The sequence below is a fragment of the Heterodontus francisci genome, chromosome 13 (genome assembly GCF_036365525.1).
Source record: "Heterodontus francisci isolate sHetFra1 chromosome 13, sHetFra1.hap1, whole genome shotgun sequence".
Taxonomy (NCBI): Eukaryota; Metazoa; Chordata; class Chondrichthyes; order Heterodontiformes; family Heterodontidae; genus Heterodontus; species Heterodontus francisci.
Window position 1 is genome coordinate 106,207,445 of NC_090383.1, and position 25,903 is coordinate 106,233,347.

The 25,903-nt window shown below is 44.2% G+C and overlaps 1 protein-coding gene across 1 annotated transcript in view; it reads left to right on the forward strand.

Annotated features, from left to right (window-relative positions):
* The first annotated feature begins 807 nt into the window (after nucleotides 1–807).
* Nucleotides 808–25,903, forward strand: part of rasgrp3 (RAS guanyl releasing protein 3 (calcium and DAG-regulated)) — a 99,376-nt gene continuing 74,280 nt past the window's right edge. Inside the window, exons 1-2 of the mRNA XM_068045352.1 lie at nucleotides 808–1,197; nucleotides 13,308–13,499. Coding sequence (XP_067901453.1) covers nucleotides 13,430–13,499 — 70 coding nt within the window. The 5' untranslated portion in view covers nucleotides 808–1,197; nucleotides 13,308–13,429. The remainder of the gene's footprint in view (nucleotides 1,198–13,307; nucleotides 13,500–25,903) is intronic.

Here is a 25,903-nt window from a genome sequence, read left to right on the forward strand (position 1 = left end):
TCCCCTCAGGTACTGTCTACCATTTGTCTGTGGGGCATTAAGGAAAACATTTACAAAACTGTCTTTTCGGCTTTGCAGAAAGGTAACAAGCTGCCAGCATAATATCTGTCAAAAAACCTCTCTCTTGCAAAATACCAAGAAAAGTGCCAGACCGGGAAAAAAAATCGCTTTATTTTAGATGATTGAGCAGAAGTACGGGGTATCTGATGGAGTGGACGATGATTTAAATCATCTGTTTATCATGTAACTCAGATGTTCAGTCATAATAAACCCAAAATGGCCATTTGACAAGAAATTCTGTGTATGTGTGTGCGTGTGAGAGAGAGAGGGAGAGAGGGAGGGGAGGGGGTAATAAGAAAACTTAAAGGCATTCAGTCTTGTGATCTGTACAAACAAGATTTGAATTCCTGTGAAACAGATTCACTATTTGTCGCTCATTGCTTCATGTGCTATAAGACTGTGGAGCTAGGCAAACACAAGGCTGAATATAATTAGCATTACAAGTTCCCCTGCTATAATAGGAGCTCTTTAATTGGCTTTTGCATAATACACCTCCTGCTAAAGGAACCAGTTGTCTTTTACACTTGTGAGCGTCTCTTCTGGAGTTTTTAGAAGCAGGGTAACTGTAATGGTCCGCCAGCTGTATAAGTGCTGGGGTTGGGGGGTGGGGGGGGGGGATGGGAAGTAAAGCTGTTGTCCTGACCACAGGCACGGTTGATTTTTTTTGTGTGTGTAAGTATATAAATAACTTTGGTGTCTGACTCTTACTTGCATGCAGGAAAGAGATTAATCATTTACAAATTGTTGAGAAGGTCTTTGTTCTTCGGCTAACTATTTGAGAAGGTAGCACGGCTGCCCGTGGAATGCCAGTTGTTTATCTGTAGAATACACACTATTCCTCCCCACTATGTTTCTTTATCTGTTTTGCTCACGGGTTGTCAGTGCCTATGAGTCAGCGAGTGTGTGTGTGTCTTTCTCCTTCAAACTATTTCAAGCATAAATGAAGTCTTCTATTGCTTACTTGGCTTACATAATTGACATGCCTAGATCATGACATCACATGATGCAGCAGCTTAGCAACGACCATAAGGAGTTTAAGGTCTATGGGCTTCTGCGCATCAATATAACTGGGGGAGTTAGAAAACATGTTTCTGCGTTGGGCAGTGGAGTGGAGGATGAAACAGTCCTTTGCACTGGGTAAGTACATTTTTTTTTGAACGAGCATACTTTCTTACTGATCACTGTGCATTTGCAGGAACAATGAGTCAAAATTAACAAACGCTTTCAAGGGTTTCATGTTGTTGGATATTTGTATGTTAATTTTAAAGAAATAAGCTTGTGTTTTCTTTTTTGAAGTCTGTCCTTTTATGTCTTTGAAGTCACGTAGTACAAGTTAAAACTGAAACTCAGTGCACGTGGCGTTGGTAGTATAGACAGAAATCACTGCCAGTCGTCAATCTCATTTATGCCACCAAAGAGGACAAGAATGCGTTATCAACCTCTAGACCACTTATGCCGTGCTGCTGAGGTGGTGGGAAGTAGTTGTGATATTGATGCTGTCCTCCCACCCACCCTCCTGAGAGTCAGTTTTGAATCGGTAACTCATAAAAACATGTAGGATCGGCAGAAATTGGTGGTCTGGATAGATGAACTGAGAGACACTCTGGTTCTCAGTCCCCTTCTGAGAGGAGATGGTGGCGTAGTGGTAATGTCAATGGACGAGTAATCCAGAGGCCCAGGCTAATTCCTTGGGGGACTCAGGTTCAAATCCCACCACGGCAGCTGGTGGAATTTGAATTCAATGAATTAATAAAAATTTGGAATTGAAAGCTAGTCTCAGTAATGGTGCCATGAAACTATCATCAATTGTCATTAAAAACTCATCTGATTCACTAATGTCCTTGAGGGAAGGAAATCTGCAGTCCTTACCGGGTCTGGCCTACATGTGACTCCAGACCCACAGCAATGTGGTTGACTCTTAACTGCCCTCTGAAAAGGCTTAGCAAGCTACTCAGTTTGGGGGAAATTAGGGATGGGCAACAAAAGCTGGCCTTGCCAGCGATACCCACATTCCATGAAAGAATAAAAAAAAGTTCATTGTGCTAACCTGGAAAATGGCCACATGTAAAGGGAATTTTTTACTCAGTAAGGTAACATCTGTCACTGTGACTCATAAATTGGTCCAGATGGTGTCCACAGAAAGCTTTCAAAGAATAGAATCAACAAGAGAAGGCTTTTGCATCTTGGTGGTCTAATAGAGCAACTCTCTGCTTCCCCACACCAATCAAAACTTGCGGTAGCTGAACCTCTTTCTACATTGAACCCAGGTTTTCATGATCATAGAATGGCTACAGCACAGAAAGAGGCCATTCGGCACGTTCTGTCCATGCCAGCTCTGTACAAGAGCAACTCAGCTAATTCCACTTGCCTGCCTTTTCTCTGTAGCCCTGCATTTTTTTTCTATTCAAATAATTATCCAATTCCCATTTGAAAGCCATGATTGAATCTGCCTCCACCACACTCTCAGGCAGTGCATTCCAGATCCTAACCACTCGCTACATAAAAAAGTTTTTCCTCACGCTGCTTTTGCTTCTTTTGCCAATCATGTTAAAGAGTCCTCTGGCTCTCAACCCATTCACCAATGGGGACAGTTTCTCCCTATCTGCTCTGTCCAGACCCCTCATGATTTTGAACACCTCTATTAAACCTTCTCTTAACCTTCGCTTCTCTAAGGAGAACAGCCCCAGCTTCTCCAATCCATCCAGGTCACCGAGTCCCTTGTGCCCGGAACCATTCTCGTGAAACTTTGCTGCACCGTCTCCAACTCCTTCACATCCTTTCTAAAGCGTGGTGCCCTGAATTAGACACAATACTCCAATTGAGGCCGAACCAGTGTTTTATGAAGATTCGCAATAACATCCTTACTTTTGTACTCTATTCATCTATTTATAAAGCCCAGGATCCCGTACGCCGTTTTAACTGCTGTCTCAATCTGCCTTGTCACCGTCAATGATTTGTGCACATATACTCCCAGTTTCCTCTGCTCCTGCACCCCCTTTAGAATTGTATCCTTTATTTTATGTTGCCTCTCCTCATTCTTCTGACCAAAATATATCACTTCATACTTCTCTGCATTACATTTCATCTGCCACTTGTCCACCTATTCCACCAGCCTGTCTATGTCCTCTTAAAGTCTATCACTATCCTCCTCACAGTTCACAATACTTCCAAGTTTTTAAGTTTTGCCTTGTACACCCAAGCCCAGGTCATTAATATAGATTAAGAAAAGCTGTGGTCCGAACATCGATCCCTGGGGAACTTGGCTATAAGTTTTCCTCCAGTCTGAAAAGCTATTCACCACTACTCTGTTTCCTGTCACTCAACCAACTTTGTATCGATGCTGTCACTGGCCCTTTTATTCCCTGTGCTTCAACTTTGCTGACAAGCCTGTTAATTTTGTCCTGGATTATTGTTTCTAAAAACTTTCCCAACATTGAGGTTAAACTGACTGGCCTATAGTTGCTGAGCTTATCCTTACACCCTTGTTCAAAAATGGTTGGAACATTTGCAATTATCCAGTTCTCTGGGACCAGCCCTGTATCTAAGGAGGATTCGAAAATTATGGCCAGTGCCTCCTCAATTTCCACCCTTACTTCCCTCAGCATCCTCAATGCATCTGATCTGATCCTGGTAACTTATAATCTTTAAGTATAACCAGTTTTTCTAATTCCTCCTCTTTATCAATTTTTAGCCCAACGACTGTCTCAACTACCTCCTCTTTCACTATAACTTTGTTAGCATCTTCTTCCTTGAAAGACCAGTGCAAAGTATTCATTTAGTGCCACAGCCATGCCCTCTGTCTCCATGTGTAAATCCCCTTTTTAGTCCCTAATTGGCCTTACTCCTCCTTTTACCACCCCTTTACTATGTATATGCCTATAGAAGACTTTTGGATTCCCTTTTATGTTAGCTGCCAGTCTCTTCTCATACTCTTTCTTTACTTCTCTTATTTCTTTTCTCTCTTCCCCTCTGAATCTCCTATATTTAGCCTGATTCTGACCTATATTATCAATCTGACATCTGTCATACGCACCCTTTTACTCCTTCATATTACTCTCTATCTCTTTCTTCAGCCAGGGAGCTCTGGCTTTTTTGTCCTACCTTTTCTCCCTCTTGGGAATGTACCTCATTTGTACCCGAACTATCTCCTCTTTAAAGGCAGCTCATGTTCAATTACAGTTTTGCCTGCCAATCTTTGATTCCAATTTACCTGGGCCAGATCCGTTCTCACGCACTGAAATTGGCCCTTCCCCAATTAATTATTTTTACTCTAGATTGTTCCTTGTCCTTTTCCTTGGCTAACTCAAACCTTATGATACTATGATCACTGTCCCCTAAATGTTCCCCTACTGACACCTGATCCACTTGACCCACCTCATTCCCCAGAACCAGATCCAGCAATGCCTCCTTCCTCGTTATACTGGAAACAAACTGATCTAGAAAATTCTTCTGAATACACTTCAGAAACTCTTCTCCCCTCTGCCCTTTACACTATTACTATCCCAGTCTATATTAGGATAACTAAAGTCCCCCATTATAACTATGGTCTAGTTTTTACACCTCTTTGTAATTTCCTTTCAGATTTGTTCCTCTATATCTTTCCCACTATTGGTGACCTATAGAATACACCCAGTAATGTAATGGTATGTCCATTGTTTCTTAGCTGTAACCAAATAGATTCTGTCCTTGACCCCTCTAGGACATCCTATCTCTCTCGCACTGTAATATTCTCTTTACTCAATACTGCCACCCCTCCTCCTTTCTTTCGTTCCATCATATCTTTCCTGAACACCTTGTATGCAGGAATATTTAGCACCCAGTTCTGTTCTCTTTTGAGCCAGTTCTCTGTTATTGCCACAAAATCATACTCCTACATGGCTATTTGTTCCTGCAGCTCACCAGTCTTATTTACCATGCTCTGTCCATTCACATACATGCACTGTAAACCTAATTTAGATCTTATGCATTTCCTTTTACTCTGACCCCATCTTATATCTTACTATTTCTTACTCTAGTGTCATCTGTCTCTCCCAATTCTTAGTGCACCTTGGTTTTCCTCTCTAATGTTACCTCCTGGTTCCCACACCCCTGCCAAGTTAGCTTAAATAGTACTGCTCTGCCAGAACATTGGTCCCACCTCTGTTTGGGTACAATATATCTGGCCTGTATAGGTTCCACCTCCCCCAGAACCGGTTCAAATGTCCCAGGAATCTAAAGCCCTCCCTCCTGCACCATCTCTCGAGCTATGCATTCATCTGCTCAATCCTTTTATTTCTATACTCGCTAGCACATGGCATTGAGAGTAATCCAGAGATTACTACCTGTGAGGTCCTGCTTGCTTGTTTCTTTCCTAGCTCCCTAAATTATGCCTACAGGATGTCTTCCCTCTTATTACCTATGTTGTTGGTAACATACGGTCGATGACTGCTGGCTGTTCACCCTCCCCCCGCAGATTGCTCTGCACCCACTCAGTGACATTCTTGACCCTGGCACTAGGGTGGCAACATACCATCCTGGATTCACATCTGCGGCCGCAGAAATGCATGTCTGCTCCCCTAACAGTTGAATCCCACATCATTACTGCTTTCCCAATTTTCCTCCTGCCGCCCCTGTACAGCTGGGATGCCATGATGCCATGGACTTGACTTTAGCTGCACTCCGCAGGGGAACCATCACTCTCACCAGTATTCTGAATACTGCTTGGAGAGTGAAGTGTACTCCGGATACTCCTGCACTATCTGCTTTGCCCTGTTAGACTGTCTGGTGGTCACCCATTCCCTCTCTGCCTGTATACCCTTAAGCTGCAGGGTGAGCACATCCAGAAGTGTGCTAGCCACATAGCTTTCTGCCTCATTGATGCACTGCAGTGATACCAGCTGCTGCTCAAGCTCCAAAACCTGGAGCTCAAACTTCCTGCACAGGTGTTGTCCAGGACATGAGAAGATTCCTGGAGTCCCCACATGGAGCAGGTAATGCTTCCAACGGGACTAAGGTGTCCTGCCATGGCTCTATTTATAAGACTATTAACTGACTTAACAGAAATAAATTTAAGACAAATAAATAAACACTTCACGAGCTATTCACCAATCAGCTGAATTCCTTTGTGCTGAGGTCACTTTATTTGTTAGGGAGGTTACGTTAAATGAAACATAAGACTTACTTAGACTTATGCCTACTTAAATGTGCCAAATTTAAAACTTACCAACCCAAATTAACTAAATTTCCTAGTTTAACCCACTGTCCTCACTTAGAGAAATTAAGACAACAGTAATACTCACCAACCAATCACCTGCCTGTTACCCTGTGATGTCTTGCCTTGATTTGTTTCCGCCGATTACCTTTTGCAACAATAACGGGGATGGGAGGTGTGTAGCGGGGGTGGGAGGAGGAGGGTGGTTAAATTACAAGCTGACTAGGAGCAAGTTTTTGCAAATTTAATGTCTGCTGTAGGGAGAAAAGTTTAAAATGTGCTGAAGGTGCTTTTTGCAAGCCAGTCATATCACAAACCGTGCTAGCTGTATGTCTTTCTATAGGGTTGGGAATTGCAGGGGGAGCGGGTGGGTGGGGCGAGGGGTGGGGTGGGTGGTAACGGGGATTGGTGGGAACTGAAATCCACTCATTACTGCCCAAACCTTAGTGTCAGCGTTCCAATTTTGTAGAACAAATCTACTGGAACACAAGGTCACCCAGTGCTTAAGGTACACTGGTTTATAAGATGTTGGGCTGGATTTTAAGAGCCCGCTGCCGATCTCAGCAATGAGCTCAAAGAAATGGCGGCCTGGCCGCAGCGATCTCACACGCCGCAGCTCATTTAAATATCCGGGGTGGATCTCATGGAAGGGGGTGGGCTGTCCGTCCCCAGCAATGGCGTCAGTTGCCATTGCTGAGTGGCAGCCCCTTTCCCACCCCCCAATAACAATTACAATAACTATTTGCCCTTCTCCCCCAAAATACTTACCTTTTAAATCTGACCTACCACACCCCCCAGACTGCACAAAATTTAAAGTTCACTCCTTCTCACCATCCCTTACACCCATTACATTTATTTGACCCCATGCTCTGTCCTCCCGCATCGAAAATATTAATTCCTCCCCCCTCCCCGCCAGTGTCACACTGGCTTTCCCCGGATGGGGAATTGAAGGCGCGGAGTGCTGGCTGCCGCACCGAAGATTGCGGCGGGCCCAGAAGATTGAAAGTAAGTTTGTTTAAATTTATGCTTGTCATTAATTTAAATATTGAAGTCCAGGTCCCATTGCCCAGCAGCAGGGGGGCCGCCATAGAGCCTCGCCACCGCTGGGAGGATCTGGCCGGGCCCTCCCAGCATCGGCCTCCGTGGCTGACCAATGCCGGCCTCATATTTCGGCCACTCCACCACGCAGGCTTGGTAAAATCCAGCCTGTTATGTTTAATAAGAACATTCTTGCAATATTCTGTCCAAGCTAGCCTAAAATGAAGAGAAAATGTAAAGGAACAACAAGTTAATTCTTGTTGTTGGACTCATGATGCCAACACCCTCAAAAGTTTGTTTCTTCTTGTCCTCCCTCCCAGCCCCTGAAGAAACAGTGCTATTCCTTAAAAAGAGTAGTAGCTCTCCGGACCTTTGAACGGGCAAGGTGTGCAGACTAACTTCAGGGGGTAGGCACTGGGAGATGATTTACTGTTAGGTATCTTGGACTGAAGGAGACTAGCCTGCATTGCAGCAGTGTTTCTGGATTGATTTCTATTTGTACAACTTTCTATAATGTATTACAAATTTTAAATCTGCTTGCACTTTTTGTCTATTCGTGTTGTCCTGTCTTCATGCCAATTTTATTTCCATTGCAAATTCCTATGTCCACATCTGTAAGAGAAATGGCCAATGTAAACTTGTCCTGTTGTAGTTACACCCTGTCAACAGTGGTGGTCCTGTCCCCAGTGTGTCTCCTAACTCCTCTGCCTGTACTGCAGGGAAACTCTGAAGCTCCAACCAACTCAACTTCTCTGCCTCCCAAATTGCAGAAAGCTTTGCTTTGTAACAATAACTTGCAATATAAAACCTAAGTAATCAATAAAAATACTACAGCCTGGATGATTTTAAAATGGGGACTGAATTTTGTCTGTGCACCATAGTTTAACTTAAGACTACACTTGATCTTGACTCGTCATGTGCAATGTCATGATTGATTGACTACCTGTTGGACAGCATTCAACAGATCCAGTTTTTAATGGTGATAAAAGGCAAAAGATCTGCATTTATACAAAAGCTGATTTTAATCTCCCTGTCATGCAGGCCCCTACCTGCCAAGAATGAGGTACATTGGTTTTGTTATATGATCATTGATTTTTAACTGTTGCTGGGGCGAGGAAATGCCTTGTTGAACAGATCAGCCGTGGCTGGAAAAAACAACTGCACACAAACTGACGGTGCTTGTGTAGATGAAGGACCATTCCCTGACACATTCAACCCACAATGGATGTTGATCACCGGACAGTGAGGGGGTGAAGAAGCGCATTCCAGGGCCTGCTGGGGTGATGCAATCCACAGGGGCCAGGACTGGTTGGACCAGCTGGTCACATGACTAACTGGCTGTTCCAGGGTTTTTGAACTAGCCATAGAAAGTTTGAAAGACTTTGCTCCTGGACTGAGAAGATCTTGCCTGTCTGCTCCCATCTCTTTCTCACAAGCCTCTGAATCCACTGAAGACACATGAACCCCAAGAGAGAAAAGTCTCCTACACTGAACAAGGTTTAAGAAGAATACTGGGCCCCAACGAAAAGCAAGATCTACCTACAATCAAGGACTCTACAGTGAGCTCGAAGAACTGCAACAAAAACTCTTTAGATATTGCCCCAAACTTTTCCATTTTATTTTTTACTTCTGCTCTTTTTTGTCTCTATTTGCATATGTGTATTGCATTTGCATGCTAGCGTGGGCGCGCCGTGTATCCGTAGGCGCCAACTGAGAGTTTGTTTAATTTAATAAATTCCAACTTTTCTTCCTGAAACCTAAGAAAACCTGTTTGCGCTGGTTTCTTTGCCTTATAATTGGAAAGCGATGAACAAGGATTCACCAAGGGAGAGCTAAACACAGGGTGTGTTTAAAATTAACCCCTGTTACGGTAAGACCAGGTGAAGGCTGAGAAGGACCCCTAGACACCTTTCTCACCTGGTCGTAACACCCCCTCTCCATCAGAAATGGTGTGGGTGGAGTGGGAGTTAAGTTCACGTTCGTGGCTGTGGAAGAGCTGAATGTCTTTGCACTGAGCAAGAGAGGTGTCTTGATGTGCCCAAGTATGTTGAAGGATGTGGCGGAGGAGAGGTTATTATTGACATTGTTGGAAGAGTGGGTGAGAGGTGTGTTGTGAGGTGCTATTGAGACAGATGAAGAGGTGTACTGACCCTTGCTACTGTTGTGAGTTAATTGAACTTCTTGCTGCACTGAAAGTTCTTGGTTCTGGTGATGCTGTTCATGTTCTTAGTCACTTTTGTCCAGGCCTGCTTGAAATTGGCCTGGGGATGCTCCTGCAGGTGCTGGGGAATGTTCTTCCCTTCCCGCCCTCACTTCCTCTACTGGGATATCCACGGATGCCTTGGGAAATCACAAGGCACCCGCGTGCTGAATGAAAAGTGAAGGTAGGGGATGTGAACTCACTTTAAGAGGTGCCTCCCCCCCCCCTTTAGGATGAATCGGGGAAGGGGGAGGAAATTGTGTGGGCCAGGTGGGTGGATTGCCTGATTTTGCAGGCGATCAAGAGGCAGTCGGCCTTCAAATATTGAGGCCTAGGAGGTAAAATAACCTGGCTCTTTCGTCAACAGCGTCATGGCAATGTGCCACCCACAATGCCCCCCCCCCCCCCCCCAGTCCAAAACAAACGATACCCGCCCAAGTCAAAATTGTTCCTATAGTGTCTTACCACATCACTCAGAAATTTAAGCTCAAACAGCTTACCAGCAATGAGTTGCTTTAAACTGCAGGGACTATTGTTATGCAGGTAAAATTACAACCCTTTGGAATGGGGTCCCATAAACTACCATGAGATGACCAGTTAATTTTTGCTTTAAGTTGTGTTGCATGAGAGAGGAATGTTGTCTAGCCCACTGGGAGAAATTCCACACTTCTCTTCAAATAATGCCATGGAATCTCAAATGACCACCTAAATCAAGCCAGCAGTTTAACATCGCATCTCAAAAGTGTAAATGTTGCTCCCATTCTTTTGTTTCATAGAACTATTATGTTTTACTGTTTAGATAATTAGGATGTGAGTTTTAATAATAACGTTTATTGCTGGGACAGGTGCTGGGGAATGTTCGGGAAGATAAAAGCATGATGCTATGCTGACAGTATAAAATTGATCTCAACTACTAGATTAAGCTGTGTAGGCAAATTCTGAAATTAGCCACCGTATTACAAAGCAACAAGCATTGCTGAGAAAGAGCCTTTGTTTAGGATGTGTTGACTTGCGCAGAAGAGACCAACAGAGACGATATGGAACATTCCATCTTTCAAGAATTAGCCCACAGCCTGCCATGATGTCTGCAGTTAAAAACACTCAGAAGGTTCATGACTGAACCGGGCTGGGACCAGTGTCCTGACCAATCACATAATTAGGGCTGTGGGCAGGGCTTTAAACTAACTGGGGGGTGGGCGGGGGCACGGGCAGGTTTTGGGTAAAGGTAGAAATCCAAAGAGAGGGGTCAGGACATCGGGGCAGGATAGTGATGTGGGTAACTCCCAACAGAATGGGACAGGAAGGGACAGAGAGTTTAACAAAAATTGTACATTGTCAAGGCGGTAGCGTAGTGGTAATGTCACTGGACTGGTAGCCCAGAGGCCCAGGCTAATGCTCTGGGGACGTGGGTTCGAATCCCACCACAGCAGATGGTGAAATTTGAAATCAATTAATGAAAAGAAAAATCTGGAATTAAAAAGCTAGTCTCGTATGACCATGAAGCCATTGTCGATTGTTGTAAAAACCCATCTGGTTCACTAATGTCCTTTAGGGAAGGAAATCTGCCGTCCTTACTGGGTCTGTCCTACATGTGACTCCAGATCCACAGCAATGTGGTTGACTCTTAAAATGCCCTCTGAAATGACCACTCAGTTCAAGGGCAATTAGGGATGGGCAATAAAAGCTGGCCTAGCCAGCGACGCCCACATCCCACGAACGAATAAAAAAAAAAGGTCATTGCAGGGAATAGAGGTAAATAAATGAAATTAAAGTTCCTTTATCTGAATGCACGAACCATCTGTAATAAGATAGATGAACTAGTGGCACGAATAACGGTAAACGATCTTGATCTAATTGCCATTACCGAGACATGGTTACAAGGAGATCAAGGTTGGGAACTGAATATTCCAGGGTACACAATATTTCAGAGAGACAGACAGAATGGCAAAGGAGGAGGGGTAGCCCTGATAGTAAAGGATGACATAAGGACATTAATAAGATGGGATCTGGCCTCAGAAGATCATGAAGTAGAATCAGTTTGGGTGGAAATTAGGAATAGCAGGAGTCAGAAAACACCAGTGGGAGTAGTTTACAGGCTCACTAACAGTAGCTATATTATTGGACAGAACATTAAACGGGAAATTATTGGAGCGTGTAAAAAAGGTATGTATTAATTATGGCAGACTTTAATCTGCATATAGACTGGGACAATCAAATTGGCAACAGTGGTCTAGGAGATAAGTTTGGAGAATGTTTTTGTGACAGTTTCTTGGAGCAATACATTGTAGAACCGACTAGGGATAAAGCTATCTTAGATCTCATATTGTGTAACGAAGCAGGGTTAATAAACAATGTAATCGTAAATGTTCCACTGGGAAATAGTGATCATAATACCATTGAATTTCATGTTAAGTTTGAAAGTGACACATTTCAATCACAAACAAGAATCTTAAACTTAAACAAAGCCAATTACAAAGGTATGAGGGGAGAACTGGCTAAAGTTAATTGTGTAAATAGACTGGAAGGTATGGCGGTAAATGAACAGTGGGAAACATTTCGAGACAATTCAAAGGGCTCAACAAAAGTACATTCTGTTCAAAAACAAAAACTCGTCAAGAAAGACCCATACGTAGCTCACTCAGAAAGTCAAGAAGAGTAAAGAAGAAGCTTACAATGTTGCAAAAAATAGTAGCAAGTCTGAGGATTGGGAGTGTTTCAGAAAACAGCAAAGGGCCACCAAAAAGTTGATAAAAAGGGAAAAAATAGAATAAGATCAAACCAACCAGCAATATAAAAACAGATTGTAAGAGCTTTTAGAAGTACATAAAAAGGAAGAGAGTAGCTAAAGTAGACATTGGTCCCTTAGAGGCAGAGACAGGAGAAAGCATCATGAAGAATGTAAGAGGCAGAGACCCTCAACTCACTTAAAAGTTGTCTGGATAAGTGCTGTAACCTGCAGGGCTACGGACCAAATACTGGAAGGTGGGATTAGGCTGGGTGGCTCGTTTTCTGGCCGGCGCAGACATGATGGGCCAAGTGGCCTCTTTCTATGCTGTAAACTTTCTATGATTCTATCTTTCTGTGGTCATCTCATTAACGGAATTATTCACAGCTCCTTGTGGAGCTTTGACCTTGTACTGGGAGGTATTGCAATGTATGATCTGAAAATTGCATTTCATGTGGATTTTAACAGCAATGCAGACAACCTAGCCAATTTTGTTTCCTTTGGTTTCAATGGGATGACAATTGGGCAGATTCCACAATGGGTGAGTAATCCCTTGGTGTTGTTGCATCACAAAAACCTTTTATGATTATGTTGGTCAAATGATGATCAGATGACCTTTGCTTATTCTTGAATTTTCTTATCTTTTCAAGTTTTTTAAAATCCTCTTGTCGCTGTGATTTTATTCCTCCAAAGCTGTTGGTCTCAGGAAGCTGTGGATTCCTGCATGCTCTTTCCCCACCTACCCTAAACAACCCCCCACCCCACTCCACTCTTTGGTCACTGTTCAATGACATCCATCATAAAACTGTGACAGTGGTCTGTCTCCCATTGATGGTGCCATTATGGAGGAACATCATGAGTGGGGGAGGGTAAGAAGAGAGTCTATGCAAAGGTCTCCTCCCAGGCTCCCCCTGACTTGCTGCTTTAAAATGTGAGACACAAAAACAAGGGAGGGCCAAGAGACACGGATACAGTGGTCTACCTTTAGAACATTCAGGACAGTGTGACAATTGAGCCAAACACATTATCTCTTCAAAGGTTGGAACTTAAAATAACACATTTAACTCTTGTATTTGCACTGTTTCTTTTCTCAGTCATTTACTAAGTGGTTCTGATACAAGCCCTCTCCTGTGTGCCAATGAGACCTGCTTGCAAGTTGAGATGCTGTTCTGGAAAGCGCAAATGACCCACGCTCTTTGATAAGCCCAGAAGGACCATGGGATCGATTAACATAGGAAAGGCCGCCACATTGAATGAATTGTTACACGCCAGCATTGATACTATTGGTAAGTGCACTAAGTTAGAGAGCAGAATGAAGGGTTGGTCTGTGTCTACATCTAACATAATTCTGATACAAACAGATCCTTATCGGCTGACAGAAGGTCTTATATACATTGTAAAGAAATGCATATCTTTGCTAAATCCCAATTTGTTTGTGACACAGTAATGCAGTAGTCCCCTATTACTGTATTTAAATCTGGTTGTTGTACTGTGAATTATTTAATGTGCTCATTACTACTTTAAGAAAATAGAGATCAGGTGCAAATGTATGAACACAAGGCATCAGACACCACAATGCTGTTACTGTGCAACGGATGGTGGAATACTCTGCACCCTCCTCTCAATTGCCAGTAACACTAACTCCTCTGAGCTGAAAAGAACTTGTGAGAAAATAAGCCAAGTGGGGTTGTGTTTTTATTGTAATATGAGCTTAAGAATGGGAAATAAAACTATAGAAATAATGACTTCAGACATCCATTTGTTTTCAAACATACACCATGATGATGCAAATCACATGACAATGCATCACTTGAATCTGACATTGGAATGAAAATAGTGCTAGGCTTTTTTCCCCTTTGTAAACTTAGAAAGGGCTGTGCCAAACAGTTTGGGGGACAAAGTCAATCTTGTTCTGGCTGTTTTTCGAGTGTAACATGAGGGAAAGGTTTACAAAAATTTGTCTGCAATCTTCTGCGTCCATCTGCTCCTGAAGTTCAATGATACATCTTGTATCAGGCAAGATTTAGTTCACAAAATCGTTACAGTGCAGAAGGAGGCCATTGGGCCCATCGTGTCCGCACTGGCTCTCCGAAAGAGCAATTTCCTCAGTTCCATTCCCTGCCTTCCCCCCATAACCCTGCACATTCTTCCTTTTCATATAACTCTCTAATTCCCTTATGAATGCTTTAATTGAACCTGCCTCCACCACGTTCTCAGGCAACGCATTCCAGACCTTAACCACCCGCAGTGTGAGAAAGTTTTTCCTCGTGTCACTTTTGCTCCTCTTACCAAATACTTTAAATCTGTGCCTTCTCGTTCTTGATGTTTTCATGAGTGGGAACAGTTTCTCTCTATCTGCTCTGTCCAGACCCCTCGTGATTTTGAATACCTCTATCAAATCACCTCTCAGCCTTCTCTTCTCCAAGGAAAACAGTCCCAACTTCTCCAATCTATCTTCATAACCTCATAAAAATAACTAGTAGCCCATGGTGCCTGCTGAAACAAGTATTAATTACCTTGAGCATGGTAAACAGGGGCCTAGGGCCTGTTTCCAGGACCATAACGCCAAATCACCCACTTCAATTTTTCTGGGTACACAACAGCCTTAAAGGAACCACTGGAAGTCACCAAAGAAGAGGGAGGTTTTCCTAGTTTCACTTGCCTTATGTAGAGGCAGGAAGAGTAAAACGCACCAAGTACCAGAGCAGTACGGCGAGCTACTGCCGGCCTGCACTTTGCTCTTGCTATTCACCACCCCAACACCCCCATTCTCACCCTGGACTTATTTGTTGTTTTTTCTCTGACACAGTTCTGATGCAAACAGATCGTTATCTGCTGAGAGGGTTTTATTTTGATAGAAGGGCTCAGATTGGCGAGCTGCATCAGTAAACCCGATTGGTGTCTGCAGCTTGCCTGAATTATGGATTTGAGGCCCAATTTAAGGCAAACCTCAGGTCTCCATCTTTGTGCAGAGATTTCTAACCCATCGCTGATGTTGCGTCGGGTCCAAACCAAAACTCAATACCTCCGCCTTCTTTCTTGAAGATGGTGCCAAGTAGAATCTCTCCCTCTTTGATCAGAGTAAGTATTTAACTTTCCTTCCCCCTCGCTACAAACATCTGGGAATAGAGTCATTTACACCGAAGAGAAATTTTGGAATTTTTCTCCCCCAGGAATGTGAAAGATCTGTGCTCCAGATGCCAGCCAGGTATGAATGGGAGGAAAGAAATGGCTGCAATTCAAGATCATGAGGAAAATGCTCTGTTAGGTCTTTGTTTACACAAATGTGCTAGAATCTTAGATGTGTCATTAAAAGTGTGTGGAACTTAGTTGCTGACTTTGTGGCTAGTTGCTTGTGGACTGTGATGTTGCCAGCCCTAAAATAACTTCAACTAATAGGTACTAAGTTCAGAATCTCCAGACAGAATGCAGTTGTGGATGATCACAATGAATGTCTGTTTGGTTTCAGTGGCGACAGAGAGACTTTAGTGAAAACCGCTTGAGAAAATGACCCTAATGTTTAATATAGCAAACAAGAAAGCATCTCATTTAGATCAGTGCGCCTCTGTTCCTCCCAAGCAATCACCATGGCATTACCAACCCAGCTTTCCAATTTAACCCTCATTTCAAGAGTGACACTCTTATTTCTGAAGAATTCCCTGAATTTTTATAAACACTGCTCTCTCGTTACTTAGTTTTCAAGAATGTTTTTATCAAACAGATTTAACAAATGCTATGCGACAATACAAAGCTTCCGGGAGCACAAAGCAGATCCTAAATTCAAACTGAATGTGGCGACACCTTTTACCTTTAGCTTTTGAACATAGGAACTAGGAGTAGGTGTAGGCCATGCGGCCCCTCAAGCTGGCTCCACAGTTCAGTAAAATCATGGCTCCTCGTCCACCTCCACTCCCCTTTCCTGCCCGAGCCCCGCGTCCATTTGTTTGGCTATGTTTCTCCCCTCATAAATTTACCTCAGGCCCTATCAACAAGAAATGTTTCAAAAGCTAATGTGTGAGATAGGTAGTAATAGAATGAAATGTCTGACAGAATGTTCTGATCACTTGCGCCGGGATTTTATCCGGGCGATGGGGGTCTCGACCACTGGTGAAAGTGCCTGCAGGATCAAGTGCCAATTAGGCACTTAAGTGGGCAGTGGTGGGCCTTCCACAGGATCAAGGTTCCTAGAACTGAGCAGCCCTCAGCGGAGGCACTGGCGGCTACCGGTACTGCACTCACCCGAGGCCTAGGAGCGACGAGGGACCAGGCCACGGGTAAGTCAGGGCGGAAGTGGTTTCATGGGGTGGGGGGGTCGCAGGGGAGGAGGGTGTAGAGGGGTCGGCAGCAAGTGGCACCCCCCCCCCCCACCGATGCCAGGGCCTTCATTCAGGCACCGTGCCTTTGACCAAAGGACCCCGCGCCCCCCAACCCCGGAGCCGGCAAGCAGACTGCACGGGTTTGCTTGACCTGCTCCCTGTGCGGCGACAGGTCTGCCTGCCACTCAGCTAATTCTGGCGGTGGGAATGAGGTCTTTAATTGGGCATTAATTGCCCACGTAAGGGCCTCAATTGGCAGCGAGGAGGGAGGGCCGTTCACAGGGCCTTCCCAACCCGGACTTAATTTAAGTGGAGGCAGGATGGTGGTGGGGCTCTCTCGATTATACGCTCTTCCTGGCCCTCCAAACCTGGTGTGGGGGAGAGCATAAAGTTCCACCTGCCCCCAGTTTCTTAGCCTTGTGATGAATACAACTGTATTTTTTGACCAATCAGTGTCAGCACACTTTTCAATGCTGATTGATGAGCTGTGAAATGTGCTTGGGGCCACGGGAGAAATTATCTGCTCAAAAGAGGTTACTATTGGCATGGGGGAGGAGCTGGTCCGATTGATGTTAAGGCAGGATATAAAAAGAAGTTTGCCAATGTAGCATAGAGAACCGAGATACCTCAGTACAGACTAAGTGAAACCTGTTGTATTGTGGACTCCAGTTAATGCAATAATTTCCTGAAAGAAAATGTCTCCAAGCTTTCTCCTGGTTCTCCAAAGGTAAATCAAACAAAAACATAAACCTGCATTTTAAAACTCTTCAACCAGATGTCTGCTCTTCTCATTGCCCACTAATTGCTCGATGGGGTCCTTGAACAGTCTAATGCCTGTTTTAGGAATCTGCCCAGGATCCTTCAATAAAGGCCGTCCATAAATTTAGCAGTGGGACAAAGACCTGTGCAGGTTGGATACAGGTCGTCCCACGGCTAACTTGGTACACTTTGTGCCCTTTTATATGCCCGAAAAAATAGGTGAAACGCATATCGGGTTCTACCCCAAATGGGCTTATCAACATTGAAGAGGAAGCTAATTGTAGCACGGACTAGTGAAACTCTGTAATTAAGAGAAAAATAATTAAGAGTGCCAGGAATTTGGGGATGGATTATCCTCAGTAAACTCAACTGATATGGCATGGAAATGGCGGTAGGGGTGCAGGGCCAGGCCTTGGCAGTTCTTACTGGCACTGGTTATCACTGCTGCTTGAGAACGATATGTGGAAGGTGGTGGTGGTAAGCCTATTGAAGGGTAATGGTCAGAAAACGGCCTGCTCTCTCAGCAATATTGCCCCCACTTACCATCTTATGTAGCCCTGGATCTTTGCCAAGGCCTGTCAAGGTACAGCTTTTCTGCTCTTTAGGGTGCAAGTAAACACCGGCTTGCCTCCTCTGGTGCTCCTGCGGCAGTGCAATGCAGCACTAGCAGTATTATGCAATGGAGGGCTTCCTCTCAGTGGTGGTAATCCTGCATGTAGGTCGATCAGAGGGCCGGGCTGAAGTTCCTGTCCTGCTGGAAATCTGCCTCAAAGAGGAGAATTTAGCTCCTTTGTTGTTTCTTTTTTACATGGTTTGAATCATCAGATGTTTGGGAGGAGATCTTTGTATTTTAAAAGATTAAGACTTGATTTTACATCTTGGCGATGGCAGGAAATGGACAGATGCCAATCTGCCATTATCTACCTCGGCCGATTTCCCTTTCCATGGACTTCAATATCATGGCCAGCTGACCCCCTACCACCCACCAGCACCACAAGTTCAAAGCAGCCCCCCATGCTAGTGTTTTCTGTGGCTCAGTAGTAGTACTCTTACCTCAGAGCCAACAGGTTGTGTGTTCCAGTCCCACTCTAGGGGTGTGAGTAAATAACCTAGAGAGTGCAGCACTGGCAGAGGTGCTGTCTTTCCCTTTAGACATGAAGTTAAAGTTTGCCTGCCCTCTTAGGTGGTTATAAATGATGTCCTTGATATTGTAAAAGACATATCAATGCAAGTCCTTTCTCTAGGTTCATTTCTGTATGGTTTTATCTCCTATCATAGGTTGTTCAAGCCTCATTAGTGGTCTTTTTGTGTAAGCAGGAACAATTGGTGATTTGTTTCCTACTGAACAGCTTGACCTGATAAAGATCTAACTGCAGCTCCGCTGGTGTGCAGAGGCTTGTGTTCCAATGTTTTCACAGTAACACCCTGTGTGCATGGATGTTTGTACAATAATTGAACCCACTGGAAACCTTTAAGAATGATAAAGAGTGCTTCAAATCCAGCAGTGCAGCTCTGCAATTGAGATTTCAATTCCCTCCGTGGCCTCGCTCCTCCCTATCTCTGTAACCTCCTCCAGCCCTACAACCCTCTGAGATATCTGTGATCTTCTAATTCTGGTCTCTTGAACAATTTCGATTTTAATCACTCCACCATTGGTGCCTGTGACTTCAGCTGCCTAGGCCCTAAGTTCTGGAATTCCCTCCTTAAACCTCTCTATCTCACTTTCCTCCTTTAAGATGCTCCTTGAAACCTACCTCTTTGACCAAGTTTTTGGTCATCTTTCCTAATGTCTCCTTATGTGGCTCGATGTCAACCTTTGTTTTATAATGTTCCTATAAAGCACTTTGGGATGTTTTAGGTGCCATGCAAATACAAGTTGTGTTGTTATTGTGATGAGTCAGATAACCCATGAACAAAATATTTATCATATCCCAGTGTTGACTCCGAGATTACTCTGCTTTAACTCCATACCTTTAAGCTATAATTTTCAAATATAGTTCTGGCATCGCAAGTTTCAGATTGGATTCTTCACCTTTAGTGTGGGATTCCACACAGCCCTCCAGCTTTGCCCCAACCATAACCCGTCTCCCTGAGTCAAGGGTCATCGAAGATGCGCGGCAGGCTCCTGTCTGGATTCCTGTCACCGAGAGGGAGTTCGCCAATGCCCAGCTTCAAAATCCCCCCGGTGTCAGAAGAGGTGACTGGACGCTCAAAGGGAAGAATCTGCAGCCAGGTAGGCTGATACATGAAACTGGGCTAAAATGGGGAGGGAGAGAAAGCCATGACAAGGTCCTCTCTGATGGAGGTTTTTGGAGATCTTACTGCCACATCCTGAGCCTACCACCATCGTCTACATGGTGGTCACAGGAAGTGGTGATAACTGGGCAGGACATCTACTGGGGATCCTCAATGTTATTTGCATGCGGCAGGTGGGGAAGGAGTGGCCAGCAGTGATCCAGGTGTGGGCGAGGGGAAGGAAATTCAGGATGGGTGAGTCAGGTTTGTGATAAGCCTGTAATTTCAGCCTCGCTCTCCTCTGATATCTCACCCCTTTCAATTTCAATTGGGCCCTATTTAAATTAGACTAGTGAGAGGTGGACACCTATAGTGATTTTGGGCCTTGGGCTGGGTACGAGGGTCCAGATGATCAGGAGGGGGCTGAGTGAGCGTCATTAACAGTGAAGCCTGGCGACCCAGCCCGAACCCGACTAGACCCGACTACATGTGTCGGGTTTGGGTCGGGTCAGGTCGACATTCCGAGTCCAGTATTCGGGCTGGGGTCAGACAGTGCTGCCTCCGGGAAGTCACGGGATCAGGCTTACCCATGAATCCCCACAACTCCATCTGCAGGAATAGCCTGCTGCCAGAATGGATGAACGATATTCGTGTCGGGTCAGGTCGGGTTGGGTGTGAAAAAAATTAAAGGACTCGGGTCCAGGTCGGGATCGGGTTGGCTTTGTGGTGAGGTCAGGCCCGGGTCGGGTTTTAATTTTATACCCGAGCCAGGCTTTAATTAACAGTCTTCAGGACAGTTGTATTGCTGAGAGATGCACTCCTGCTCCTCCTATTTTCAGATAAAGGTAATTTTTCTTTACAAAACTTACCTGTTTTGGTAGTGGTCTCCAGTGATCAATTTAACGACTGCCAGTTAGGCTGCACGTAGACTTCATTTTCCTGAGTGCAGCAGGCTCAGTTTCAGGACAGCTCAGTATTGGGAAGGAGTTAGTTGTAAACCAGCTGATAGTCTTCCTGTACTGGAGCTTTCACCAATATGGTGGGCGGCACATGTCCGGCACATGTGCATGCCCGTTGACCGCCATATTGGATGTTTAGATAGGAGAGGTGCCTACAAATCTCCAGGTTAAGCTATTGAAACTTGCTCTGATACTTCTCTGCCTAATGCGTGCAGCATGTTGCCATGCCAACAAATCATAGCAGGAACAGTGGAACCCGAGTTCACGTTTATTAATTCCTACATGGTAATTTCTCAATCTTGACCAGTCATCAATGGCCAGCAGTAGGTAGAGGCAAGGTGCTTTCCCCAGCCCCGGTGAGGGGGCAGTCAAGGAAGCAACAAAGCAACAATTGAGTCACGTTAATTATTCTGACACATTCTTTAGCAACAAAACAATGACACCCACAACTTGCAATTGTGTAATGCCATTAAGGCAACAAATGTCCAAAGATGCATCACACGGGAACAATGAACTCTAGGCAGCAGTAGGAGCTGTACGGGAATTAACCAAATGCAAAGTCGAAAAGATACATGTTGTGGATCCTTTTGAAGGAAAGGGCATAGGGGGATAGTTCCTGAAAGCTTTTCCACAGATGGAGGGGCAGAGACAGGCTGTGGCTTTAACTTGACCTCAAAGCATGATCATAATAGGAGAAAGTCTATGTAGCAGTGACTATCATTCACAGCAGTAAAGACTGTAGGTGGTAGTGAAAGCAATTTACTGACAATTGGGCCAATTCTTGAATGGTGTGGTATGGGTTTTGGGTCGCTATTTTATTCCCCAATTTATTTCTCCCCTCCTGCAGTATAGATCCCCATGGAACAGCCATCCTGCAGTACCCCACCCAAGTGAAAGTTCTTGTTGTGTGATATTTTCCAGCAGTACAATATGACTTGATCTGGAATGCACTGCCTGAGAGTGTGGTGGATGCCAATTTAATCATGGCTTTCAAAAGGGAATTGGATAATTATCTGCATGGAAAAAGTTTGCAGAACTACGGGGAAGTGGGGGTTGGAAGGAGTGGAGTGGGACTAGCTGAGTTCCTCGTGCAGAGAGCCGGCACAGACACGATGGGCCGAATGGCCTCCTCCTGTGCTGTAACCATTCTATGATTTTATGATACACAAAGAGCAGGGTCAGAGGTTCAAAGATCACAAGTAAGGACAGGAGCATGTAGCAGAGGCAGGGTGAGTGATTTGTAAATGCGGATAAGAATTCTGAATTCATAAGGTGAAGGATCAGAAGCTAGTGGAAGTGGTGAGAACAGAGGTGATGGATGAACAGGACATAGTCAAGAACAAGATGTGAGTGATGGAGATTTAGGTTGAGCTTGGAAGGATAAAATGGAGTGTACTGGAGAAATTAAGTATGGAGTTAACAACAGTGTGGATAAGGATTTCATCAGCAGTAGGGGTATGGTAAAGTTAGAGAAAGGAATGTTACAGAAATAGAATTAAGTGGCAAGGAAGCTTGTGCTTTGAATCTGAGTTCAGGATCAAACAGGTCATCAAATTTGTGCGCCAATGAGTTCAGCCTGAGTGAACTGCTGGGGAAAGTTATGGAGTCAATGGTTAGAATATGGAGTTTTTGGTGCAATGGCTTCAGTTTTGCCAGTGTTAAGTTGGAAGAACGTTTGGCTCACTTATGATTTGATGTTGGACAAGTGATTTGACAGCATATGGGGAGCACCAGCATACATGTGGAAGCTGACCCCATGTCTACAGTCACTGTAACTGAGGGGAAGCACATAAATATGAACGGAACCTTTCAGTAGTCCTGACATGACCATGCAGAGGGCGCTATGCAGGAGAAGCAATTGCTGGAGATGTGTAGTTACAATTGGGATAGATAGGAGCAGAACCAAGCAAAAGCAAACCAACAGATATGGACCACAAAGGAGGGGTGATGGAGGAGAATGGAGTATTTTTCTATGTAGCTACAGAGAGATCGAGAAGGACAAGGATGTGTAACATACTGCTGTAGCAGTGACAGTGGAAATCATTATTAACTTTGGCTGGGATGGTCTTGACAGAAACTGGATTGAAGATTGGCAACAGAAAGATGTGAGGGTGGAGCTATATTGTGATGACACATAGTTTTGGAAGAAGCCAAGAAGCAGGTTCCTCTTGGTTAGTGTTCACATGTACACTGACGACACTCAGCTACCTCACCACCACTCTCTTGGCTCCTTCAACTTGGCCAAATTATCAGACTGTTTATCTGAGATGCAGTACTGGATCAGCAGACATTTCCTCCAATTAAATATTGGGAAGATTGAAGACATTATTTTTGGTCCCCAAACTCCATTCGCCAGCTACCAACTCCATTCCTCCCCTTGTCAACAGTCTAAACCAGTTTGCTCGCAACCTTTATGTCACATTTGACCCTGAGATGAGCTTCCGACCTCATATTCGCACCATCACTAAGACCGCCTATTTCCATCTCTATAACATCACCCGACTTCGCCCCTGTCTTAGCTCAACTGCTGCTGAAACCCTCATTCATGCCTTCATTACCTCTAGACTTGACTATTCCAATGCTCTCCTGGCTGGTCTTCCACGTTCTATTTTCCGTATACTTGAGATCATCCAAAACTCTGCTGCCCACGTCTTAACTTGCATCAAGTCCCATTCCCCTATCAGTCCTGTGCTCGCTGATCTACACTGGCTCCTGGCCAAGCAACATCTTGATTCTAAAATTCTCATCCTTGTTTTCAAATCCCTCCATGGTCTCGTCCCTCCCTATCTCTGTAATCTCCTCCAGCCCCTCAACCCTCCAAGAGATCTGTACTCCTCTAATTCTGACCTCTTGTCCATCTCTGATTTTAATCGCTCCACCATTGGTGGCCACGCCTTCAGTTGCCTAGGCCCAAGCTCTGGTAAACCCTCCCTCCACCTCTCCGCCTCACTTTCCTCCTTTAGCACACTCCTTAAAACCTACCCCTTTGACCAAGCTTTTGGTCATCTGACCTAATATCTCCTTTTGTGGCTTGGTGTCATATTTTGTTTTATAATGCTTTTGTGAAGCGCCTTGGAATGTTTTATTATGTTAAAGGTGCTATATAAAGATAAGTTATTGTTGTTGTTAATGATTGGTTATGGGGCCAGAGTCAACAAATTACATCAGAGTGGGGAAAGAACCTGTTCGAACATCAGGAAGTTAAAAAAACCATTTTGCAACTGGGCTGCTGAAATTTATGACTGAAATTAATCCTAGTGTATTAAACTGGACATGCATACAGTACTCATACAATATATTTAAGCATTACCCATGGCAAGCCACAGTACGTGGGCTGGCTCAACTCCAGTTTGTTCATTAAAGGGGCATGGTTGTCAGGGTTTTGTGGCTTATGAATGAGAAATTTCAGACAGTAAGTGTGTTCCCAATTTGAATTGTTTTCTTCTCCCACATTCCTGCTTTTTGTCCCTAATCCTGTAAGTTCCTCATCCTCAAGAAACTGTCCAACTCCCTTTGAAAATTACTTATGGAATTAGCTTCCATCACCTTTTCAGGTTGAGACTTCCAGATCCTGACAACTCTCTGAGTGAAAATATTTCTCCCCATCTTCCCGCTAGATTTTTTTGCCAATGATTTTAAATATATTACCTCTGGTTATTGACCCAATCGCCAGAGGGAATAGTTTTTCTCTATCTACTCTATCAAAACCCCTCTTCATCTTGCAAACCTCCATTAGGTCATCTCTTAACCTCCTCTGTTCCAAGGAGAACAGTCCTAACTTTTCCAACCTCTCCTTATATCTGAAGTCCCTTATCCCTTGTAACATCCTAGTAAACCTCTTTTTCATTTAATTTATTTATGGGATGTGGGTGTCATACGAACATACGAATTAGGAGCAGGAGTGGGCCACTCGACCCCTCGAGCCTGCTCCGCCATTCAATAAGTTCATGGCTGAACTGATTACTCCACATTTATACCTACCCCCGATAACCTTTCACCCCCTTGCTTATCAAGAATCTATCTACTGCCTCTGCCTTAAAAATATTCAAAGACTCTGCCTCCACTGCCTTTTGAGGAAAAGAATTCCAAAGACTCATGACCCTCTGAGAGAAAAAATTTCTCCTCATCTCATTTATTACCCATCCCTAATTGTCCTTGAGAAGGCGATGGTGAGCTGTCACTTTAGATACAACTGAAGGCTTGCAAGGTCATTTCACAAGGTAGTTAAGAATCTGTAACCTTTCTAAGGCCTTTATATCTTTCCTGCAGTGTGGTGCCCAGAATTGTCCACAATACTCTAGCTGAGGCCTAAAGGGGATGGGTAATGGTGAACCCATCATATGCTCATGTATAGAGGGGATGGGTGTCTATCCTGATGGCTGCTGGAACCCTCGTGCTTTTGTAACCTCTAGACTTGAATATTTTAATGTCTCCCTGACCGGTCTCCCATCTTCTATCATCCATAAACATGAATGCATCCAAAACTCTGCTGCTTGTATTCTAACTTGCACCAATTTTCAGTCATCCATTACCCCCGTGCTTGCTGACCTATATTGGCTCCCAGTCCTGCAAAGCCTCAATTTTAAAATTCTCATCGTTGTTTTTAATTCCCTCCATGGCCTCACCCTTCCCTATCTCTGTGAACTTCTCCAGCCCTACAGCCCTCCGAGATCTCTGCACTCATGCGTATCTGCTAGTTTAATAGCCTTCAGTTGCCTGGGCCCTAACCTCTGTAATTCCCTCCCTATACCATCTCTGTTCTCTATCTCACTTCCCTCCTCGCTCCTCCAAACTACCTCTTTCACCAAGCCTTTGGTCATCTGTCCTAAAATCTCCTCATGTGGCTCAATGCCAACTTTTGCTTGATAATTCTCCTGTGAAGCACCTTGGGATGTTTACTACATTAAAAGTGCTATATAAATGCAACTTGTTGTTGTTGCTTTATTCTTGTCTTCTGCTGGGCAGTGAACAGCTGCATACTAACGGTGTCATTTCTTCATGCAGGACCATCAGTTTATGATTTTAACTCTTTGAATATGTTTCCCTGTTGCTTCTGTTGGTAAAGCTTCTCTCTCTACAGCTGGGTGCCAAGCCTCACAAGGTTAATAATTTGACTTCTGAGAAAATATGCGGCAGCTGCTATCTTATGTGATTGCAAATCTGCAGCCGTTTTCCATTTAAGAGATGTGAAGGTCTCACCTGGCAGTTTCTGAGCATCTGGGATCCTTCAAAAACCTGTGTGTAAAACTGGCAGATTCAGGCCAGTGCATGATGTGTCCCAACATTGCCGTCAGTTTACTAACCTGGTACAATGAACAAACAATTTAATTTTAGCATTTTAATTTTATTTGCTTCCTTTTTCCTGCCTTCTGGTGATTCATGGTCCCATGGGCACTGGTACCTAATCTGATTGGTCATTCT